General features: G+C 40.2%; 2 protein-coding genes across 2 annotated transcripts; both read left to right on the top strand.

Moving 5' to 3' along the window:
- Window positions 1-4,223: 4,223 nt before the first annotated feature.
- LOC308305981 (ras-related protein Rab-15-like) lies at window positions 4,224-13,632 on the top strand (the record flags this gene model as incomplete). The annotated part of the gene is made up of 7 exons (XM_080750880.1): window positions 4,224-4,353; window positions 8,998-9,058; window positions 9,163-9,223; window positions 9,480-9,557; window positions 10,492-10,581; window positions 12,371-12,436; window positions 13,480-13,632. 7 exons carry the CDS (start codon window positions 4,224-4,226, stop codon window positions 13,630-13,632), a joined length of 639 nt encoding a protein of 212 aa, XP_080607006.1.
- Window positions 13,633-17,867: 4,235 nt separating this feature from the next.
- On the top strand, window positions 17,868-24,926 carry gpx2 (glutathione peroxidase 2; the record flags this gene model as incomplete). Its single annotated transcript, XM_080750879.1, has 3 exons — window positions 17,868-17,903; window positions 19,098-19,283; window positions 24,534-24,926. The coding sequence occupies 3 exons, from the start codon at window positions 17,868-17,870 to the stop codon at window positions 24,924-24,926; spliced, it is 615 nt and encodes a 204-aa protein (XP_080607005.1).
- Between the last annotated feature and the right edge of the window lie 329 nt (window positions 24,927-25,255).

Genomic DNA, 25,255 nt, shown 5'->3' with positions numbered 1-25,255 from the left:
TAAAAACATTGTAACACTCATCTTTTCTTTTCTCTATTTAAAATCTAAAATATGAACCCTTGTTGTAAAAGTTGTCCTTTTTCTGGTGCGCGGCACTGGCACGCAGCCAAGTATAAATCAAGCCTGAGTACAGCGACAGCAAATATCCCCACACCCCCCGTTTGTTTAAAAGAATTTGGGAAACCTCTGCTAACTTTGTTGGAAAGTTTTTGAGACTCAAGAGACCTTTGGAAAAAATTGTCCTTAGACATAGTTTACCTTTTTAATATTTGTACTTTTCCAGAAAAGAAGTTGCTTTGGAGGAAAAAATAAGTCATGCAAGATGCAACCCTTCTGAATCAGTGTAGATGGCTGAACATTTCTTTTCTTTTTTCGTCTTTGAAATGTTTGTGAAATCAAAAGAATCCCTATATATTTAAAATGAAACCATTGAATTGATTTCTTATCTCATGTACATTGTTGTCTGGCTTGGATGTTATTTTATTCTTTTTTTTTTGGACGAACAATTTTGACCTCTTTGTTTTAATATATTTCTCACTTTACAGGTCCAACTATTTTGTTTTCTATTTGTGTTATCTCAAAACACAACTTGGGTATAAAAAGCAAAAACGAATCCACAAATGGATACTGAATGTTACACACAATGCAGTTAAAAGATAGTAAACCTTTTATTTTTGTTATTGGAACAAAAACAACTCCATATCAGTGTGTTAGTAGTATTAAACACTATACTCATACTGTATACTGTAAATGTTGTCAGTTCTGCAAAGGAAAAAACCTTCCCCGGAGTTATTTGCCTGTCCTGGGAATGTTTGTTTGATATCTTTTATGTTTTTTTTTTTCTTTTTCTTGCAGAGGTAAATTTAGTGTGTACGAAATAGATATTTGTTTATTCCATTCCATGGAAATTACAGGTATGTTGTACATACTGCCAACAATTGTCTTGCAAGTTGAGGCGTACCTTTACTATGAGACTATAAATAAAACTATTTTATCCTTTTGGGATTTTTATTTTATTTATTATTGTTTGTGATTGGACATGTTTTCAATGTTATAAAGCTGGTGGGCAATCCTGTTGGGGCATGCGATCAAAATGTTTCTGATAGTTGATAGTTAACCCATTTAGGCCTGAACACAATATGACGCAATATTTTATGCTTTAAATATAAAACAATAGCAGATTTACAAGCTCACAGCGCAGCACCAAGTGCCGCGCTGCGAGCTTGTAGATCTGCTATTTTTGAAAAATCGTGAAAATTAGAATTTTTACCTGATTCTATAAGTGTCTTTTGAATCCTTCTAAAGTTTTTTTGAAAAACCTATGTTTCTATGTCAGCAATCTGCCAGCCATTGTCAAAGAAAAGGTCCTTCCTTTTCACTTAACTGGAGATCTGTTAGTCTGTTCTTGAGAGACTACTATGTCAGTGGTTCTCAAACCTTTTCATGTGAAGGACCCCCAAAATGATATTTATTTGGCCACGGACCCCCATCTCAAAATATCTAGTTCCAGGGACCACCCAGAAGCAAAATCTGAGTTACAAACGTTCGCTTTGAAAATACATATATTCAAAGATTTGCACACATTTTCACGACTGTTTCAAAAATAGCAGATCTACAAGCTCGCAGCGCGGCACTCGGTGCTGTGAGCTTGTATATCTGCTATTTTCCACTGGTTAAAGCATTCAATAATTCTAGGCCTAAATGTGGACCCTTATGGGCCTGTAACCTTTAGAGTGTACATATGGAACCAAATGGAGCTTATGGTGGCTCTGCCAATGGCCCATGAGCTAATGCAGGGTTCCTCAAAGGGCCAGGGCCCCTAATATACTGTACATCAGCTATTTTCAAAAAGAAATGTGAAATTACTTACAGTACATTTTTGAATAGTTTTTTTTACATTTTTAACACCACAAATCAATATATGGGGTGCTCCTTCACACAACATATTCAGATCCTTGGGCCAAATACACATGAATTTAGGGTTCTTGACCTTGACATGAAAAAAGGTTTGACTAGAACCACTGCTATTAGATATAAACAGATTGAACCTGACCAGTGGTGTAAAGTAACTAAGTACCTTTAATTAAGTAGGCCTACTTAAAGGAGTAGTTCACCACTTTTCAACCTGTCTTCATATAATAGGTCCTCACTAATGTTCATAATAAAATAGCACAATTCTTTTCTATTCAGTCTGGGTCTCATAGGAGAGCTGTCAAATCCTTCCTACCGGTGACATCATCGTTTGACAAACAAAATTAAATATTTATGTTTATGTACTTTACTTGAGTATTTCCAATTTCCAATACTTTTAAGTTTATACTCCACTACATTTCAGAGGCAAATTGTACTTTTACTCCATTCATTTGAACACTAGTTACTATGTAATTATTATTGCAGAACATACACTTCAGCCATATTTTTGGCCATATGAAAATGGATCTCTACAAGCTTGTAGATCTGCATATATTTTAGAAGAACAGTGGTTCTCAAAGTGGATTTATGGGACTCTGGGTTCCTTTATGGGGGTTTGTACCCTTACAAGTCTGTGTACAAATGGAACATCATCTTTACGTTCTACGAGTCCAAGTACGCCTCTTGTCTCAAACTACTGGATGAAATGAAGGACAACCTTCTGCTGTATCATAGGCATATCTGTCTCCTCATGTCGATGTCAGAACACAGCACACACAGATAGTGTGTACAAGTGGAACCATTAAACCATATTGTACACAGTCAGAGTTTTATTGATTGATTGAAGACTTTATTAGAAGTTTGCATAGAAAAGGGTACAGTTTCATGACGGTACAGTTCACTGGTACAAGGTCAACTAAAAGGAGATCCTATTAATCACTTGGCTTATTTGCCCCGGAAACCATTTAATATCTTATTTTATACCTGATATAAAATAAGTGTAAAAAGTTAGGTGGAGACCTTCTAAGTTTGAGAACCACTGGTTGTTTAGACCATAATACGGAATAAAATCGAAACACCCGGAAAAAAGGGAGTCCCGCACCTGACCCCTCCCATTGTGTCTGTCTGTCACAAATCATGGAGCCGCCCCGCCCCCTTCCTTCACTTCCCAGTGAGCGACCTTTCGTTTGCCAACGGGTCTGAGCTGCGTGTATCTATTCTGCATCTAGCTTAAGGCAAGACCCAAATACAGAGTTTTTTGATTGATTGAAGAATTTATTAGAAGTTTGCAATAGAAAAAAGTACAGTTTCACGACAGTACAAATCACTGGTACAAGGTCAACTAAAAGGAGATCCTAGAAAGCCGAGGCCATTTCCACAGGAACCACACTTTGACCATTTTTAACGCTAATATTTGCTTCTGGGGTCCCTGGAACAAAATATTTTGAGATCGGGGTCCGCGGCCAAATACATATCATTATGGGGGTCCTAATTAACCACTGATATAGGCCGATTCTACAAATGTCTTCTAAATCCTAACAGTTTTCTGAAAACCTATGTTGCTATATCAGTGATTCTCAAACGTTGTCATGTCAAGGACCCACAAAATGATATGTAGATCTATATGGCCGTGGACCCCCATCTCAAAACATTTTGTTCCAGGGACCCCCATAAGCCAAGATTTTAGTTAAAAATCAAACCTCGGTTCGAAGTGAAGCGGTGAATCTGAGTATAAAATTGTCTAGAGCTACAGAATTCTGAATTCTGAATGATTTTATCTGGAGGGCCGGATTGTCATGTGAAGCTTGACCAATCCTCATTTTTAGGGACATTTTTAATCATCCAATCATCAGACCGGGACGGACACTACACACATATTCTGGACGTACGGGACAGATAAAACCTGTTCATTCTGGACTGAAATAACCATATATGGACATGGGGGACACACATGGGAGTGATGGGACACACATTTACGGACAGATAAACCCTGTTCATTCTGGACTGAAATGACCATATATGGATGATGGGGGACACACAAAGCCACTCCTTGGAAGCGGCTGTCACCGCTTCAAAAATGTTCACTCTAAATGTGGGTCTATTCTGCATCTAGCTTAAGGCCCAAGACCAGTTGGGAAACGCGCACACGCTCCCAGTGATGGGATGGGGACTGTGGGGAGTAGAGAACATTAGAACACCTCTCCTCTCTCTCTCCACCAGGCTTCTGTGTGTGAGAGAGCAAAAAGAAAACACTTGGCTTTGAACCCGCATCTAAATAAATCAATAAATACAAATAGACGATCGTTATTATTATGGTTTCTTCCAAGCAGTACGACGTGCTGCTCAGGCTGATGCTGCTCGGGGATTCGGGGGTTGGAAAGACCTGTTTGCTGAGCAGGTTTTCGGACAACGACTTTCATCCTTCGCATATTTCCACGATCGGTATGTAAAACGCAGCCAATGAATGAAAGCGGTGACGTTGTTGTTCCAAAAAGCTTATTATGGAAGTTTGTGTGTTTTCACTTCAGTGGTGATAAAAAGTACTCAAATGTTTTACTTTAAGTAAGGGTATCAATACTGCATTACTGCAATAGATATACTCTGTTACAAGTGAAAGTCCCCGGAATTAAAAAAGTAGACTACAAAAGTAGCCTATTATTATAGGTAGGCCTATCACATTGTAGCCTACTTCCAAAATACTCATTAAGCAGAATGGCCCATTTCGAAACGTAGGCTATTACAATCTTTTGAAAATGGCAGATCTCGTCTATTTTCAAAATGTTGAATAATGTAGGCCTATGTTCAATCTACAAAGTAACTAGTAAGCCCAACTAAAGTTTTCAAATAAATGTAGTGTAGTAAAAGTACAATATTTGGATCTGAGATGTAGTGTAGTAGAAGTGCAATGCATTGTGAGCTTGTAGATCTGCTGTTTTCAAAAGATTTTTATACATTTGAAAACTTTAAATAACATTCTGAACAATGAGTATGTTCTACTTTTGTTACTCTTTGTACATTTCATACATACTTTCATACATACTCAAGTACATTTTGAATACAGGACTTCTACTTATAACAGAGTATTTTCTACATTGCAGTATTGTGAGTATATCCTACTTGTTTCCACTACTGCTGGTCTCCCAAGCATTAGCAAGGATTATGCAAACTGAGAAAAGAAAAAAGAATATTAGCAGCACTTGTTATTTGAAGCTTGGCTCAAGACTCTCATAAATCCCCATTACATAAACACATGGACACCGTTTGAAGTGTGTTGGAATAGACCAAATTATGCTTTATCAAAGCCAAGTTTAATTGTTTGCTTATCATATCAGGTCTGCAAACATGTAGATTATATGGGAAGGACTATTTAAACACTCTGGAAACTAAGTATGTTTTTGTTCATTATAGAATGATTTGGCATTGTCTGCTATTTCTTCTCCTTACAATCAAATGTGTAGAAACTGCTAAATGGAACATTAGTGTTCCATGTCACTAATGTCTCTTTTCCTGTCTTTCTTTGAGATAAGCTAATGACTGTTTTACACATGTATGTCTTTCTTTTTACACAATCAGACTCAGAGGGTTGTTATTATGGCAAACAAAAGAGCTTGTCTAATAGTGATTCCTTTCCCTGACATCACATGATTCATCATCCAGCAGTGGTTCTCAAACTTTCTTAATTCAAGGAACCTCCATAATAACTCTTGAGAGTTGAGAGCTATTATGGGGTCTGAGAGTTACAGTTACAGACCTGTAGGTCCTGAAGGAATCCCAATGGTCCCTGGACCACACTCAGGGGCGAAATTAGATCTTATTCTGCATGGGTTTTCAGATCAAAAGGGCCCTGCACTGCCGTGAGGGGGGCCCATAGACTACTAGGAGATTAGAGACCCATGATATATTGGAAATGACAAAATACATATCGTCGTTGTCGAGTGGAAACCTTGGCTTGTCCAAAACTCTTCGTCTTGCATTTATCATTTAAAAATGATTTAAACTAGTGAAAACAGACGATCTACAAGCACACAATGCCTCGCACCGCGAGACATTTTTAAACTTGGAGATACAAGGTTTCTGCCCGACAATGGCGATATAATAGCCTATGAATTTATAATACTGTCCCTAGTAGGGGGGCCCTTGGGTTTATTAAACCCATCAACTCTATACAAATTACGCTTGTGACCACACTGTGAGAACCACTTTACAGTACCTTACATTTATGTCAAATATGTAATTTTTTCCCCCTAAGATACAGTTTGTCACGAGGAAAACTTTGAGAGAATAGGCTATCTGTTTACATTAGTAGGCTACAGATCGAAAATAACTTTTATACTTGGTGTTTAACCACTTAGACCCCAGCAGCATCCCTATTATGGGGGGAACATTTAACAAAAATAGCCCATCTACAACGCGTTGAGCTTGTAGATCTGCTATATTTATTATTTGGTGTACTGTAGGCAGAAAAAGATCACACCAAGTACAGAGCATCTCAGGTCTCAGTATAAGTGGTTAAACTGAAGTAATATTGATACATTCTTCATATTATCAAGAGTATTTTGAGGCACCCCTGGACTTGTATCACGGCACCCACTTTGAGGAACCCTGGTTTAGAGTGTAATAATAATAATAATAATACATTTTATTCATAAGGGGCCTTTCAGGGCACTCAAGGTCGCTGTACAACAATTTTAAAACAGCAGTTGAAAAAAAAAAAAAAACACAAATCACAATAAAAGCAGAACAGTTTGCAGCAGAGCAACAATGAGGTCAGGCATATGCCTACCTAAAGTTTTGAGGTGGGTTTTAAACTTGGGTTGTGAGTCACAATTTCTGATGTCAGGGGGGAGGGAGTTCCAGAGGTGAGGGGCAGAGCGGCTGAAAGGTGGTAACCCCATGGTGGAGACACGGGCTGAGGGTTTGTCAGGGGGGATCAGTTGGATGGCGGAGGCAGACCTGAGAGACCGGGGGGAATGTGGATGTGGATATCGATGAGGTCAGACGGGTATGGAGGGACGAGGTTATGGATGGCCTTGAAGTTATGGAGGAGAATTAGGTTGGTGCGTTGTTTTATGGGAAGCCAATGGAGTTGATACAAAACAGGGGTGATGTGATTGATGGCAGGGGTTCTGGTTACGATACGGGCAGCAGCGTTCTGGACCAGTTGGAGTTTACGGAGGAGATTTTGGGGGAGACCGAAGAGGAGGGAATTACAATAGTCCAGGCGGGAAGTGACGAGGGAGTGGACCAACATTGCAGCACTGTTGGGGGTGAGTGAAGGGCGGAGGCGGTTGATATTACGGAGTTGGAAGTAGGCAGACCGAATGGTGTTATTGATATGGTTATAAATGATAAGGTACTGTCGAGGACGACACCCTGACTCTTAACCTGAGGGGAGGGGAAAACCGAGGAATTGTCTATAGTGAGGGAGAAACTGGGATGCTTGGTGAGTGCGAACTTGGAACCAATGAGGACTACCTCGGTTTTACCACTGTTCAGTTTGAGAAAGTTTGAGGTGAGCCAGGATTTGATTTGCTGTAAACAGGCACTGAGGGAGGTGGGTAGGAAGGTGGAAGAGCCATAGAGCTGGGTGTTGTCCGCGTAACAGTGGAAATTAATGTTATATTTGCAGAATATCAGTCCGAGTGGGAGGAGGTGGATAATGAATACAATGGGGCCAAGGTGTGTCAGTATTTGGGATGTTTTGCAGTCTATGTCTGAACTGAGCTCTTGGCAGCTGAAACAAACAAACTAGTTTTCCCTTCTTGGTTGGAAGTGACACTCAGGTTAGTCAGGCATCACTATCTTAAATACCGTTCCAATGTTTATTTTGTTCACATTTGTGACACGTTGTGAGCTTATAATACAGTATATCTGCTGTTTACGGCATGCAACCTCAGCATGCAACAGACTTTAGATTTAGGGCCCAGCTATTGTGAGTAACTTGCTTTCTCCTCTGTATTGCTGGACCCCGTGTCACTATCTCCCACTGGTATTTCCTACAAATACTATTCATATTGGCATACCACAGTTTTAAGCTGTTACGGTCACAGGCTACCTTTAGCTGAACGCTACTGTGAACAATAACATGAAACAGGAGTTGATTGACTGATGCACAAAGCCTATTTTCAAGTTGGTTGGAAGTGGGTAAACCTGCCATATCACTCAACTTCTGACTACATGACTGTTGTTTAGTGAGTAATGTCTTTCTTTCTCTGGGGTCCATATACCAAACTTGAGGTACTCAAAATTAGTTTGACAAACACTGCTTTAGGGATACCAGTGTCTCTGAATCATGTCTCATTGTGACACGTTTTGAGCTTGTAGATAGGCTGTTTCCACAATTTCTTTAAATGTATGTAATATTATTATAAAGTTATTAAATTATATAAGTCCATAGCTGGCACAGTCCTATAGACTGGACTTCTTTGAGACCAGTGCCTCTAAAAACGTTAACATCATTGAGGGCATGCACCTTTTTGTTTACAAAGCCTGAAAGCCAAAGAAATGTAATGTTTATTCATAATGTTCCAATGTTCAACAACATAGAAACGTAATTAAATTGTTAATCGCTCAATTATTTGAGCGACAATTAATCGTCAAGTAAAATGCCGTGACAGCCCTACTTGTCATATCTGTACTCTGCTTTAGAACCCTGAAAGGTGTTTCACTATTTTGACGCTGTGCCTTTGTGAAGCGGACAGGGGTCCTCAATACAGTATGTCCGCACACAAACAAATGTGTCCGTGGCATGACTTGTCCTTGTCCGTGGCAAAGTCTATAGTTTTCACACACCGTTATAATGTTCTTATTTTGATCATAAGACCCAATTACTGAATGTCAGTCTACAGGTTTTCTTCAGAAAATGTGTGACACTGACCTACTGAGGAGTCCACTAGGATAGCCGTTCTCAAATGTTTTATTTTCAAGGACAACCACAATGGGTCCATTTGCTTCCATTTTGACACAAATGTCCATCACAAGCCAGCAGGCGATAATCCCTGGATGCAGAGCATTCCTTTCTTTTGTATTAATGATCTGTTGCTTCCCCCCAGATGATAAACAACACGTTTTCCTTCTATTTCGCAGGTGTCGACTTCAAAATGAAAACGCTAGAAATAGATGGTGTCAAGGTACGAGTACAGATTTGGTGAGTGAAATGGCTTGGAGTTGGATGCTATTTAGTTTTCTTGTATGTTGTTGACGCAAATGTTGAGTTTGTTTGGTGGTGTTGGCGTTTGGTCTTCTTTGCAGGGACACAGCTGGACAGGAACGGTACCAGACGATTACCAAACAGTACTATAGACGGGCCCAGGTGAGCATTCCACAACCACACGACTAATACCATCAATATATCTTTTTTTATAGTGGCCAAATATATATATCATTTTGGGGGACCTTGGCACAAAATAGTTTGAGAACCACTGATTTAGAAAGCATTTGTATAATCTGCCTCAGGTCTTTATTTTATACAGTAGGTTAATACGATCAAGATATATTCTAGGTTTTAAGTTGATTCTCTAACCCTGTACTCTATACTCATCCTTCCCCTTTTCTGTCATCCTAACCAGGGCATCGTCCTGGTTTACGACATCACCAGCGAGCCTTCCTTCCAGCACATAGTGAAGTGGGCCAGTGATGTGGACGAGGTGAGGTGAATCAATGAACGCATAGACAGTGATGTGGATCATGTGATAGTGATAAGCACACACTCACCCCTTCCCTTTGTCCTTCTGCTCTGCTTTCCCCGCGTTGTTCCCTGTTGTTGTTGTTGTTGTTGTTCTGACCCATCCATCTGTGTCCCCGTTCCTTCCCCTTTTGTCAACGTCAGGGCTGCATCTCAATGAACTGATTAACCACATAAGCGTTGTTTTTTCCGCACGTGGACACACAACTGTGTCATGCAAAAGTGATAATGTGTTCACTGATTTTAAACCTTTTGAAACTAGAGGTTTGTGCCACTATTCGGCCCTCAAATCTAGAGTTCCTCGCACCTACAATGTGCGATTTCTTTTTAAAATAAGCGATTAAATCGGTTAGTTCGATTAACTGATGAACCTCTATTGCAGGGGTTCTCAACCTTTTCAGGCCGCGTCCCCAGAATAATCATATTTGAACTGGGGACCCCCCACCCTGATGAGCCCAAAGAGTTGAGGCATTACATTTAGAATAAAATGGTTCTATTGTGAAAATAGCAGATCTACATGCTCACAACGCCATTGGTTATTTTCACAATTTCTGCCTCTAATATTTGACAATTTGGCCAACGTTTAATTAGTCATTTTAGAGGTATTAAATAGTCCTTAAATTTAGAACTTTAGAAATGTGCAGAGACCCTCTATGTACTTAAACTTTATGTTTTTTTTGTTTACTGTTGATAGAGAAAACAATGTTGCACATTAAGTTAATCATCTGGGGACCACCCAAAATAATTTGGGGACCCCTCTGAGAGGGGTACCGACCCACAGGTTGAGAACCACTGCTCCAGTGAACCTCTCAAGCAAATGAAGCAGCCAGTTTGTGTGGCTGTGTGAGTCAGTGAGGAGCTGCTTCCTCACTGTGTCCTGGTGGTGTTATTTGCAGTACGGGCCTGGCCAGATGCAGAGGATTCTGGTGGGGAACAAGTCTGACGAGGACCCGAGGAGGCAGGTCACCAAGGAACAAGGAAGAAAGGTACATAGTTCCCACATCATTCCAATCCAGGCTGCAGCCACATATTACATAATGTAATGTAATTATTACATAATAACCGCCTGATGAGCGCTCTCATTTACATCCATCTGTATCTGTTGAACATGCTCAAACCTGTTTCTAATATTTTCAAAGGTTCATACCGTCGCTGTCGGGTGGAAACCTTGTATGTCCAAAACCGTTCATTTTGCATTTATCATTTTAAAAATCAAACCTCGGTTCGAAGTGGAGCGGTGAATCTGAGCAGCTTGCTAAATGCCTAAACTGTAAACTGTAAACTGTGCCTGTGAGTGAGTGGTGAGTGTGCCTGGCCTGCACAAAACAGCGCCCCTCCTTTAACTAGTGTGTTGTGTGTGGCCACTCAAGGTATTGCCAGGCTACGGACACGGCCAGCCAGCCACCCACCCACCCACGGACATACCCACGGACATACCTGTCTATTGGGAGCGCTTTCACCGCTCCAAAAATGATTTAAACTAGTGAAAACAGCCGATCTACAAGCACACAACGCCTCGCGCCGCGAGGCGTTGTGTGCTTGTAGATCTGCTGTTTTCACTACTTTTGTATGACAGTCTTGTATGATGAAGCAGGTCTTTACTTTGCGAAAGAACGTACAAATTTGAAACTTGGAGATATGAGGTTTCTGCACGACAGTGACGATATTTTAGATTGTTATTAGAGAAAAGAAAAGATGAGTTAAAATGTTTTCTGCTTTCTATCATTTTAGCGATTTTGATTTCAGTGGGTGGTCGCTAAAAGGATAGAAAGCAGTAACTGAAAACATAACATTCATCTTTTCTTTTCTCTAATTACAATCTAAAATATGAACCCTTGTTGTAAAAAAACAAAGTTGTCCGTTAAGTATGAAATGATTCAATATTATCTCCATATTCTCACTTTTTGTGTAATTAACCCTGCTTGATCACACAAAGGCATCAAAAGTAGCAGCTCGAAAAGTGGTGCTGAAAGTAAAGGTTTTGAACACATGTGGTTTCCACCTGATCGACGATATGGCCTATTTCTTATTATTACTGGTTCCTATTATTATTATTTTAACCCATTTAGAACGGGTACACTATATTGTGTATCATTATTTTATGCTTTAACTATTGAAAAATAGCAGATATATAAGCTCACAGCGCGGCACTGAGTGCCACGCTGCGAGCTTGTAGATCTGCTATTTTTGAAAAATCTTGAAAATTAGAATTTTGACCCGATTCTATAAGTGTCTTTTTAATCCTTCTAAGATTTTTTGAAAAACCTATGTTTCTATGTCAGCAATCTGGCTAGCCATTGTCTTAGAAAAGGTCATTTTCACTTAAATGGAGCTCAGTTAGTCTGTTCTTGAGAGACTACTATGTCAGTGGTTCTCAAACCTTTTCATGTGAAGGACCCCCAAAATGATATGTATTTGGCCACGGACCCCCATCTCAAAATATTTAGTTCCGGGGACCACCCAGAAGCAAAATTTGAGTTACAAACGTTCGCTTTGAAAACACATATATAAATAAAATAGCAGATCTACAAGCTCGCAGCACGGCACTCGGTGCCACGCTGTGAGCTTGTATATCTGCTATTTTTCACTGGTTAAAGCATTCTATAATTCTAGGCCTAAATGGGTAACAATCAAATAATGTATTGCAATTTACTTAGTAAAGTAAAGCTTTGTGATCATGACAGCCCTAGTCATCGCTCATTCATAGCAGTGAATGTTGTAAAATGAAATATGATATGCTAACACATTTTCTTCCATATAACTTTACTTTTGTAGCTGGCACAGTCCTATGGACTGGACTTCTTTGAGACCAGTGCCTCTAAAAACATTAACATCCTTGAGGTAGGCCCACTTGATTGATTGATTGATTAATTGATTGATTGAATACTTTATTAGTCAGAAATGTAAACAGCAGGCGGTGCAGTAAGACATTAAAGCCAAAAAAGTCTGGGGGACTTGTTTCCATTGTGGTCCTTTGTATTCAATTCACAAGTAGCCTCGGGATCCAGGCATTTCAAAGAGAAAAGCCTGGGCTAGCGCCGCTGTAACTGGGGCTCACGACATTTTAATTGTATATAAAATGTATGTAGCCGTTCAGATATCTTATTTTACATTGTATTGTATGTATTGTTCATGTGAACTGGTTTGTTTAGGCTTATCCATTATAATTATAAAATCGCTATGATTTATCACTTGTTTTCCACCGCGGATCACTTCCTCATTTACTCAAAACGGACAGCAGCAGGAGTCATGTCCCCCTCCGCGTCCATTCCGAGACGCCGGAGGACCCGGTGAGATCTGCCGGGGGCATAGAATGTCCGCGTTGGTTGCACTAATTCACAAGTAACGCGCCGTAAGGGCGACGAGCGACCACATTTGAACCAAAGACCCTGCATGAATTATTGTATTTCATTATTTAATTGTATTTTATGATATACACGTATATACGATATAGATAGATAGATAGATAGATACCAGATGGACTCTATAAGAGAAGGTAGACTTGTGTTGTGGACATATGGGTACTGTATAGCTCAGACAGCTGCTGTTATTGTGTTCACAACGAGGGGAAAGAAGATTGAAAACCTGCAGTTCTCACATTGAGTCATAGCCTGTCAGTCAAAGCTCACAATGTGACGCATTGTGAGCTTGTAGATCGGCTATTTTCAAATATTTTTTTAATATATTTTGATACCAATACTTTTGTACTTTTACTCAAGTTAAATTGAGTTCTGGACTTCTACTTGTAGCAAGAGTATTTCTGCATTGCAGCATTGATACTTTTACTTTAGTAATGAATTTGAGCACTTTTTCCACCGCCGACGACTTCTACGACTCTACTTCTACTTCCAAACGTATTTCCTCCTCTTTCCTCTTCCATGCAGTCATTCACTCGTCTGACAGAACTGGTGCTGCAGGCTCAGACCAGGGAGGCGTCCAACCTGCTGGGATCGCTAGATAAGTATCTAGACCGCGTTTCTCTGGAGGAAACCCAGGACATTCACCAGCCCGCCGAGGCCAACAAGACCTGCTGTTAGCCAATCCATATAGGCCTGAACGCAAATCTGTATCACTTTAGATTTGAACCACTTTAAAGAGGTGGTGCCATGATTTTTCCCCCCTCTAAAACATGATTATCGGGTATTATGATTATACTAGGAGGAAGATCTTTTCCAAAAAAGTATACAGAAAGAGTTAAAATTGGGTTTTTATGTGGCCACACCAAGTATGCATGGATGTCATGGTGGGTGGTGACCCAGCTGAAGTTAGCCACACCCCACAGTGTTGGGTGAATGGTAATTAGGGGAGGAGTTGATTCTGTGATGTAAAAGTATCTGTGTTTTTTAACTGACACTTTTGACCACAAGGTGGCAGCCTCCAAGAGAAAACAAACAAATACCAAGAGAATACATAATTGCTCATAAAAACCACACCAGGGGGTCCAATGATGTACTTTCAACCTCCTAGACACATGAAAAACAGAAAAAGTACAAAACTATGGCACCACCTCTTTAAACATTATTTTATGCTTCAGCAATTAAAAAATAGCAGATTTACAAGCTCACAGACGCGCTGCGAGCTTGTAGATCTGCTATTTTTGAAAGAATTGTGAACATTATTTGTGCAAGTCTTTGAATATGTTTGACCCGATTCTATAAATGTCTTCTAAATCAGCGGTTCACAAACTTTTTCTCATGTCAAGGAAAATATGTTGTTCCAGGGACCACCCAGAAGCAAATATTTGAGTTACAAATGTTCGCTTTTAAAAATATATATTCAAAGACTTGCAAAAAAAATATCAAGATTTTTCAAAAATAGCAGATCTACAAGTAGATCTACTTGTATATCTGCTATTTTTCAGTATTTAAAGCATTAAATAATTCTAACCAAAAAGAAAACCTCATGGTGCCAAGAGCTACTTTTCTACAAGCTCACAACGCCTCGCAGTGAGCTTATAGATCGGCTATTTTTTGGCAGAGAGGATTGGTGTAGAGGGAAAAGAAGACACATTAATCCAACCTACACAGATGATACTGTGCTGTTAAACAAGTCTTAAGCTGTATAAGAAAGCAATCGATGAACATCTGCAACACAATTTCATACGATATGTAGAGGGGGGTCCCTGCTTCATCTCTCTCTCTCTCAGCTAAGGGGTCCTTGGCCTGAAAACGTTGAAGACCCCTGCGCTAAGGAAAAGGGTTGGGGAAACACGGCATTTAATTCTAAATGGGAGAATGTTTAACGACGACCATCGATTGTTCAGCCCTTATTTTAATATTTGTATTTTATAACCTGGGGTCCATGGCCTTTCTTTTTCTGTTCCATCATACTTTCACTCTTTGTACAGTATGCTTATAGAAGGTTGTAGTACCTAACTGTACCAGCAGAGGGACTGGAAAAGCATCCCGAAGCTCCCGTAAAGCCCATATTTTGTATATTTATATGGTTTATGAAGATATTTCTTTATCGTTGGTTCACTCCCCCCATGACACTGTGACAGTCTTGCTTCTGAGAAATGTCTTTGCACAAATATTTCTGTAACTTTTTTAACTATAACTGTGAATATGTCAAGCTTTACTATCCTCTGTTCTGTACAATTCAACACATGTGCTGGTAACTATAAGCAGTGTGTTTTTGTGACTGTTATAGATTGACTCTTTCTAAAGTACTACGACATTAAAGGTGTGGTTTGGGTTAGGGTCAACGTCAAGGAAGCCAGAGGACAAAGATGAATTATTTACACCCTGAAACCCACACCAGGCGAGGAGGGATTAACTTACCACCGCGCACTTATTTACATGAGGAAGAGGACTGTCATTCTCCAACAAGATGACCCTAAATTCTAATCATGTTTATTGTCTACCGTGCGGAAACTAGTTCACTCTTCAGACAAAGAATGTACTGGTCTTTGCCAACCGTTGGTGGAGCACTTGAGCAGTGTGGCTGCCGCTTTACACAGTAGTCTACGACTATGTAAAGGAGGACTTCATCCATTTTCAAACATATCATCACTGTCGGGCAGAAACCTTGCATCTCCAAGTTTCAAATTTGTATGTTTTTTCATCAAGTAAAGCCCTGCTTCATCATAGAAGACTATCGCACAAAGCTAGTGAAAACAGCAGATCTACAAGCCCACAACGCCTTGCACTAGTGTAGATAGTTTTTTAAAATGATAAATACAAAACGAACGGTTTTGGACATACAAGGTTTCCACCCGACAACAATATTCTCATGTAATCAGTAAATCCAAAATGTGCCTATATCCTTTCTAGCTGTTTCGGTTGTCTTTAGCCTTTCCTTCTCTAAGGCTAAAGATCTTCATGAAACGGTTCTCACATGAAGACGGCGTGTACATACGGGATAACATGGACAAAACTCCTGATCAAAGTACTGAACTTCATTAAGGCGCACATATCTGTCACTTCTATTTTTTTCCCCTTTGTGTCAGTTGATTTGTTATGTACTGTGTGTTTAGTTTTAATCATTTTGTATTGTCAATGTATTGTCAATGTACGGTTTTCTCATAATGCTCATTATACATATATATCCGTCTACTCACTGGTGGTCTGTGGACAGTTCAGAAACCTGCCTACCAATGACCTCATCGATGGGTATTCCAAACTAATAGAAACTACTGCCTTACTGTTCCTGGAGAGGTTAACATGCTGAAATAGAAGCCATTGCTCTTGCCTACCGATGGTGTCACTGATAGGCATGTTTTCTGACAGAGTAGACACATAATTCCATCTAATAATGCAGTGTTTCTCAAACTTTCAAATTTCAAGGTCTCCCCTTAACTCTGACCGTGTATAAATGGAACCAAATGAACCCGTTAGGGTTCATTTTGTTCCATTTGTACACTGTCAGAGTTACATACTCGTATGGGTCAATTTAGACCCTCCCCCTAGAGGAACCCAAAGAGTCCCTGGAATCCACTTTGAGAACCACTGTAATAATGAGCACAAATGAGTATCAATTATACGAAGTCAGGTTGAAAATGGGTGAAGTGGTCCCGTTAAAGGACAAAATGTTTAAGTTGGATTGACATCGAAATGAAGTGTCACTGAAATGGCATTTTATATTTTATTTAAAAAAAAAGAAATTATATTTTTGAAGGAAAATAAACTTGGTGAAGAAACCTTCATTTTGCGTATCAAAAGCAGATTGATTTGGAGATGTGAGAAGAACTGCAAAGTCATGGTGGTTCTCCAGGACTGGCCCGGGACTGGAGGAGGGGAGGGGGGTGTCCCATTGAGCGAATAGACACCGTGCGAGATTCATTCATTTTTCATCACATGCTGTAAAAAGAAAGGTAATGACATGTTAAATGTTTTATGACCCAGAAGCCCAGTTAGGTTGCAACATTGTCATGTAGATTAAATATAATAACATAACACGTGTAACCCCCTTTCTGTTCACCAGTGGTGGAAAAAAGTATTAGGCTACATTTGTTTTTACTTGAGCATCAATACCGCAATGTAGAAATAATCTGTTACTAGTAAAAGACTGGAATTCAAAATGTAGGCCTACTTGAATAAAAGTACAAAATTAGAATTAAGCAAGTTTCAAATATTGTAATAAAAGTAAAAGTACAATATTTGCCTCAGATGTTGAGTAGTAGAAGTAAAAGTACTGAAGACTGGAAATATTCTAGTAAAGTAAAAAGAAATGCCTCAAAATTGTTCTTAAGTACAGTGGGCCTACTTGAGTAAATGTACTTGGGTACATTACACCATTGACACTCGAAAAACATATTTGGAGTAGACTTTGGGCCCCTCAAAAATATCATAATATAAATGTGAAATTCACACAACTGCAGCTATGTCGGGATAATCCTATCTCACTTGATTGATTGATTGAAGACTTTATTAGAAGTTTGCATTGGAAAAGGTACAGTTTCATGACTGTAGGCTACAGTTCACTGGTACAAGGTCTACTACAAGGAGATCCTAGAAAAGACTAAGCTTATTTCCACAGGAAACCATTAAAGTATCTCATATAACATTGAATGAAAATGATAAACTGCCAAATCTTGTGATACATAGATAATCAACCCACTTGATTTATATGTAATAGGAATCTACCTTCACCGCCGTGTGAGAGAGTCGGGTGTCAGGTACATATTCATTGCCCGCAGACTGGGCTATTTGACACCCGTGGAAGCGAGCCCTCTCTCTGTCTTCTCTCTCTGTCTCTGTCTCTCGTCAGTTGGGTACAGTCACACGCTGGGATCCTGTGTGCCATCAGTGTGTGTCGCAGCACAAGGGACAAGATGGCATACATCGCCAAGACATTCTACGATCTGCAGGTTGTAGCCTACGTCTGTCACCACTCTTATTTATTGCATTTGTGTGTTCTTTAGTGTTAGTTGTGTTTTTTATTGTTTGTAATTGTAAATGATGTCTAGTTGATGGCAGTGAGCCAATGGAAAATTTCCATTTTATGTAAACATTTTCTTATAGATAATCGCAATATGTTTTTGGATAATCCTTTGAATCGCTCCATTAGTCTGTTTTACGAGCGTGTAGGCTACATCTGCTATTTTCGCTACTTTTTGAAAATGATTGAAAGTATTTCAATGCAATGCAAGCCTTTTTTTGGCCGTGGCTATTGTACATTGTTCATTTAGATTATCGGTGCCAGCCATTGTCAATCAAATCTGTATATTTAAGATTTTCTTAAGATTTCTTTTTTAAATTATCATAATTTTTTTAAAGATGATTTTTGGGCACTGGGAGGCGTGTTCCCTCCTCCGCGTCATCAGTGCCCATACCCTAGCTGGGGTTGGCGAAAGGGCCTTTCTGTGTGGAGTTTGCATGTCCACCCTGTGTCTCCTAGGGTAGGTAGTAGGTACCCTCACAAAAGCAAAGGTCGTCGGGATCTGTACTGAAACCCGCAACACGCTCTCAGGCTGGATTACGAGCCTAGGTCCCCAGACGGCTACGCCAGCTGTCCGGGCCAAGTGCCGACATTTTTACCTTTGAGCTTATGGAGCAGGGGGATAAATGTAATGTTGGTCAAAATTCATGTCAGATCCTATGTCTACTGGTGAGACATGACTTGTAATACAATCTAAATGTCTCAATAGAAGAGCAGGGAGACCAAATAGACAATCACCCCAATTGTACAAGTTATATTGTATTAACCATGATAGATTCATCAAAAACACGTCTTTTTTTTGGGTGACTCCTGGCGACCTCCTAATACGTGAGCTGGCCGTGTTTTTTCGATAACTTTTTCATTTATTTGTAATAATAATTTTGGGGGGAAAAAAAATTACAATAAAATAAATGAATAAGGTTTTAGAAAAACACGACCGGCTCACGTATTAGGAGGGCGTCAGGAGTCGGCAGAAAAAAAGATGTGCGTTTTTGATTAATCTATCATGGTTAAAATAGAGTGTCATTTTGTAGTTGAGACGAAACTTTCCGACGTAAAGTTCAGTTTCGGAGAGAGTATGGACAGGCCTTAACACTGAATCAAAATGAACACACCTCCGCAGGCCACCACGGTGGAGGGGGACCGGTTTGACTTCAACGTGCTGAGGGGACGGGTGGTGCTGATCGAGAATGTGGCGTCCCTCTGAGGCACCACCACCCAGGACTACACCCAGCTCAACCTGCTGCAGAGCAAGTTCCCCCATCGCTTCGTGGTCCTGGCCTTCCCCTGTAACCAGTTTGGTTACCAGGTCAGTGTAACACTGTAATCCAGGGGTCTTCAACGTTATCAGGCCAAGGACCCCTTAGTTGAGAGAGAGATGAAGCAGGGGCCCCCACAACCATAGTTTCCATATAGTTTCATCGTTTGACAGCACAATCATCAGTGTATTTTGGATTCATGTCAATTTGTGTTTTCAGATATTTAACCACTTGAACCGTCAATACTTAATACATTTGACCTTTCACTCTGTAGGCTACTAGTCTGCTCTTTTCCCCCTCTACACCAAACCTCTATGCCGAAAATAGCCCATCTACAAGCTCAGAATGCCTCGCAGCGCAAGGCGTTGTGAGCTTGTAGATCTGCTATTTTTGGCAAGTGGTTAATATAGAAGAGGAGAAAAAAAAGTTTCTATCACACAAAGATTTGGAAGACCCTCTACTAGGGGCCCCGGACCTGTTGAAGACCCTTGCAAGTGTAATCAGTTTGGTTACCAGGTTACCAGATGCTGCTGATGGTAACAATCAGTTTTAGTCTGGGGAATTATGGATATTTCATGCTAATCAGTCTAAAAGCAGCAAATGTAAAGGCATGCTCTAATGATTTACCTAGGACGCCCAAGCCGGCAACCTTCGGGGTCGCCACAACGGCCAACGCAATATGGCCACCATCCATAAACAGTTTTGGTAGTAACTTTTGAATCAGATAAGCTACAAATGCAAACTTGTCTATTTCATGTTTTTGACCATGACAAACATGATGTTGTAATGCTTATCACTATGATTGGGTGTAACCCTAATTTGCATGTATATGTGTGTCATGTCTGAACCCTCGTTGTTGGTGCAGGAACCTTTACATCCACATAATGAGGACTCCAGCATTACAACACTTGCAGTGCCCACTACATGACTTCTTGCAGCCCCAACGGAGGAGAACAGGCACAGGCTGTACTAGCATCTGAAAGATGGGTCCAGTAAGGTTCCCAACTTAAGTATTTTGGAGTCCTAGTACCATCCCCACATACTGAAATCAGGAATATGCAGCTGTTGGATGGAGGTTGCTTAAAGGAAAATTCCAGAATAAAACATATTAATCCTTAATCAGCCTTTTATCACGTCTGTACATACCTGGTATGATGGATTTTTATCATAGTCCTTCCAGTTTTTACTTCTCCTGGACTCCTCAGATCTCTCTCCCACAGCCAAAACGGCGGTCATTTGTGGTCCTCCAAAAGCGCTAATTTTCACCGCTGCAAAGTTACTTTTTTCTTCATAAATCTGCTATTTATAGTTCCAAGACAGCCAGTATTCCACTGTTTTATCGCGGGTTGAGGGAAATGGCCGTTGTTGACATGATCCCAATAGTACTCACAGAAGAAGAATGAAGTCTCGCGTCTCGCGTGATTACCGCGTTTCCTTTAGCTTTTTCTTTAGCGCAAAAGAAAGCTTTCTCCTGGAGTTATTACAGCCGGTATGTACACAACAAGGCATCGTGGTATATATATAAAAAATAAGAAAGCAGAAGAATATAATCTAGTTAGTCTATTGATCGCTAGAATCTAGTAATATGACTGAGAAGGATTCATAACAAAGCATTTTAACGGACTTCCTGTAGTCATAAGGTAATTCTATTACCTTTATTTATTTTATTTTTTCCTCAATACATTTCTTCGATTTTATTTATTATTTATTTATGGAATTACTTATAAAATAACTTTGACGTGTATTATTATTTGTAAACAATGTAGGCTACAATATAATCACAAAATAATCGTATTTTCCTCAAGACATTCTGCAATGCCTCACCAAATAAACGTTAGGTAAAAAGTACCTCATGAAAGACACGTTTCTGTGGTCATGAGGTAGAATTACCTTATGACTACAGGAAGTCCGTTAAAATGCTTTGTTATGAATCCTTCTCAGGACCCTACGGTCCTGGTGGCCCTTGGTAGACTTGCCCCAATTTTGTGAGGATATCAACCCTAGGAGACACGGGGAGAACACGCCAACCCAACCTAGGGTGTGAGCGATAGGGCCCTGACTATGTTATGTCAAAACATGCCCATATGTGGACATTACCAAATATGGGCATTTCCAGATATGTCCTTAATATTGATAACATTGGGGGGATCTCCATAAATGGGCATAAAACGTATGTTAACTCATCCAGTGCCAAAACCGAACATGTTCGGTTTTTTAAAACGTATTACATATGCCAAAACCGAACATGTTCGGTTTTTGAAAAAAAAAAAAAAAAAAAAAAAAATTGAAATTTTTTTTAAAAAAAATTTTTTTTTTGGACCCCATCAAATCTAGTGAACATGATTTCAATCGCGATTTTGCATGTTCCACCCCCATACAACCCCATCTAACATACAGGGCAGCCATGTTTGTTTACATAACATGTAAAACATAATGGCGATTATCTCAAGAATGCCTGAACGGATTTCCAATCGGATTTTTTTGTTTGAAAGCTGTGAACAAACTGCACAAATCCACTCCAATGCAATCCAGGATTGCATTGGATTTTTTAGAGCTCATTCTTCTCTGTTTTTTTCCCATGCATGAGGTGTGCAAGGTTTAATCATGGCTAAGTTCACGAAAATAAGGCTTCTAAAATGCTTGGTAGCCAATAGCTAACTTCAAGCTAACTTCATCCTCTTCCTGTACATGCACAAAGGAAAGTGTTCAGGCAAGTCATGGCTGCAGGGCTTCTGCATATACCAGCATATCTCTATGGGATTTTCTATGGCACCTGGGGCGCCCTCTAGTGGTGAACGGGTGGCACTAAAAGAGTTAATTAGTAAAGCCAAGCTTGGGTTTGATGCCTTGGGATTTCTATATTTGGACATAAGTGTATACCCAATAGGTCATCATCTGGAAAGGTAGGGTGTAAATCAGAGTAAAGCAGGCTTTTGAGCTAGTTAGGGCCAGAGATTGATGACATCAGAAATCCCCATGTATGGGCATAAAGGGATTTTGCTTTTGGGAATGCCCATCTATGGCATTTTAATTTTATTTTATCCTTTATTAATAAAAATACATGTATGTATCCATATACATATGGAGTTCAATATTGATGTTTTTGGAGAAGGTATGTTGTAAATGTATGCTACTTAGTAAGGGTTGGCGATAGGGCCTTTCTGTGTGGAGTTTGCCTAAACATGGAGATGTGGTACAGAAGGACTCATATATGGGCATAAAAAGTATGTCATGTGACATCACTTCCTGTACAGACAGTCAGACTAGACAGCCATTGACTCCGACCTAACAATAGCTACTGTCTATCTATGACGGTAGTTCCATATGACATATTGGACTAGACTATCTCCATATATAGTGTTATCCACATCTCCATGTTAGGACTCATATATGGGCATAAAAAGTATGTCATGTGACATCACTTCCTGTACAGACAGTCAGCCATTGACCCCGGATTAACAATGGCTACTGTCTATGACGGTAGTCCCATATGACATATTGGACTAGACTATCTCCATATATAGTGTTATCCACATCTCCATGTTTAGACAGCCAATGACTCCGGCCTAACAATGGCTACTTTCTATGACGGTAGTCCCATATGACATGATGGACTGGACTATCTCCATATATAGTTGCAGTCCCATATGACATATTGGACTAGACTATCTCCATATATAGTGTTATCCACATCTCCATGTTTAGACAGCCAATGACTCCGGCCTAACAATGGCTACTTTCTATGACGGTAGTCCCATATGACATGATGGACTGGACTATCTCCATATATAGTGTTATCCACATTTCGTGTAGCCGCCCTGTACAGGAGGTGATGTCACAACTCGCTGACATCACACTGACATCACAGAGGATACGGACGGTCACGAGGATACAGAAGGAAGGACACTCAAGCGACACGGTTCTTCAGAGTATATGCGACCTTCGGTCGCAATAACATGGTATCTGTGTGATGTCTCATAGTATAACATGGTATCTGTGTGATGTCTCATAGTATAACATGGTATCTGTGTGATGTCTCAGTTGCCTGAGGTTGCCTGATTCCTAACCCCGTTCATGATATCTACAATGCTCTTGATCCCCAGACGTCACTGGCTTTACCTTTCTTCCATGCGCGATGCATGATGTAGTACCACAGAATGTGTGATACTACATCAGCCTTCCTTGGCCATGGGAGAACTAGTGCATGGGCAGCACCAAGAGCTGTGGCTGCAGCAGTGTAGATGAAGCCTTAGCCAGACAGTGGCTTTTCTCAATTAAATGGCAATAAGTTCCTTGAGAAGCTTCCTCCCACCGTAGCTTCACTGACTCAGCATGTGAAAAGGGCTCTTCTACAGGGCAACCTCCGTCCAACAGCGTATTCCTGATTTCAGTAGCCTATGTGGGGATGGTACTTCGACTCCAAAACAAAGACTTGGGAACCTTCCTGGACCCATCTTTAAGATGTTACTACGGCTTGTGACATTCTCCTCCTCCTCGACACCATATAAGAACACCCCTACCCACCAAACAATAAAATAAAATAAAATTATATGTGTAAGATACAACATGCAAAACAAAAACAAAAAAACAAAACAAGCAATGATAACTGTAAAGCTGTTGAAGTTTGAACTGAATTTGTAGCTCAAAAACAAAAGACCCCCCCAAAATAGGGGACGGGATAACTAAGTGTGCTCGCTAAAGCGAGTCTACAATTATACAAAAAGTTACATTACACATCATGTACATAAGTCTATTCACATCTCCATTCAGAAACATTGGCATTCAGAAGATTGACTTCCATTATTCTAAATGGAGGTGTCACCTAAACCTAACCTAAACCCTAACCCTAACCTCAGTTTACCATAACGATTAACGATTTAATTGTGTTTCTGCCGTTGACAATTACATTCCTGTTTGGCTTGTAGGCTTTGAAGTTGCACGTGGCAGATATGACACATAACCTGAATATACAAAGAAATGACTTGCATATTTGACAACTTTATACTTGAAAAAGAACATTGATAGTGGAAATAGCCGATCTACAAGCTCACAACGCGTCGCATTGCGACGCGTTGTGAGCTTGTAGATCTGCTATTTCCACTATTTTTAAAAATGTTTGAAAATATGAAAACTTTTCAACATGTAAACGATTATGACGATTATGACCAAATCATTGCGATTATGTTAAATAATCGCGATTAGACGATTATGTAATAATTGTGATAGCCCTAATAAAACCATAATAAAACATCAACAATATCGTGAAGATGTCACGTGTGTGGTGTGTGTGTCTTTTCCAGGAGAACTGCAGCAACGGAGAGATCCTGAACTGCCTGAAGCACGTGCGTCCGGGCGGAGGCTTCCAGCCCAGCTTCACCGTCCTGGAGAAGTGCGAGGTGAACGGCGCCAACGTCCACCCCGTGTTCGCCTACCTCAAGGACAAGCTGCCCTTCCCCGACGACGACCCCACCTCCCTCATGCAGGACCCCAAGTTCCTGGTCTGGAGCCCCGTCTGCCGCTCCGACGTCTCCTGGAACTTTGAGAAGTTCCTCATCAGGCCGGAGGGCGAGCCCTTCAAGAGGTACAGCAAAAAGTTCCCCACGATAGACATCGAGCCGGACATCCAGAGACTGTTGAAGCTGACCAAGTCGGCTCAACCCGCTGCCGCTGCAGCGCCCACCACCCCTGTGTAAAATGTCTTCTTCGTTAAATGGCACGTGGTGGATTAAAGGTGTATTCAGTGATAATGAAAGTGGCCGGGGGTCATCTTGTCCCTTACTGGCCTTACAGTGTGGAAATGTTTAGTTTTGTATCGATTTTTTACACCATTATAATGTTCTCGTTTTGATCATTAGACCCAATCACTGAATATAGGTAGGCCTACGTCTCCAGCTTCAGGAGATGTATGATACTGATTTACTACAAGACACTGGCATTTTATGAGTTCAGTAGTTTACAATCTAGGCATTTAGCAGACGTTCTTAATTCAGAGCGACTGTGGTTCTCAACACTTTTATTTTGA

The sequence above is a fragment of the Nannobrachium achirus genome (genome assembly GCF_963921795.1).
Source record: "Nannobrachium achirus genome assembly, chromosome: 20".
NCBI classification, from domain to species: Eukaryota; Metazoa; Chordata; class Actinopteri; order Myctophiformes; family Myctophidae; genus Nannobrachium; species Nannobrachium achirus.
The sequence above is the reverse complement of the archived record's forward strand: the minus strand, read 5'-3'. Positions and strand labels throughout refer to the sequence as shown.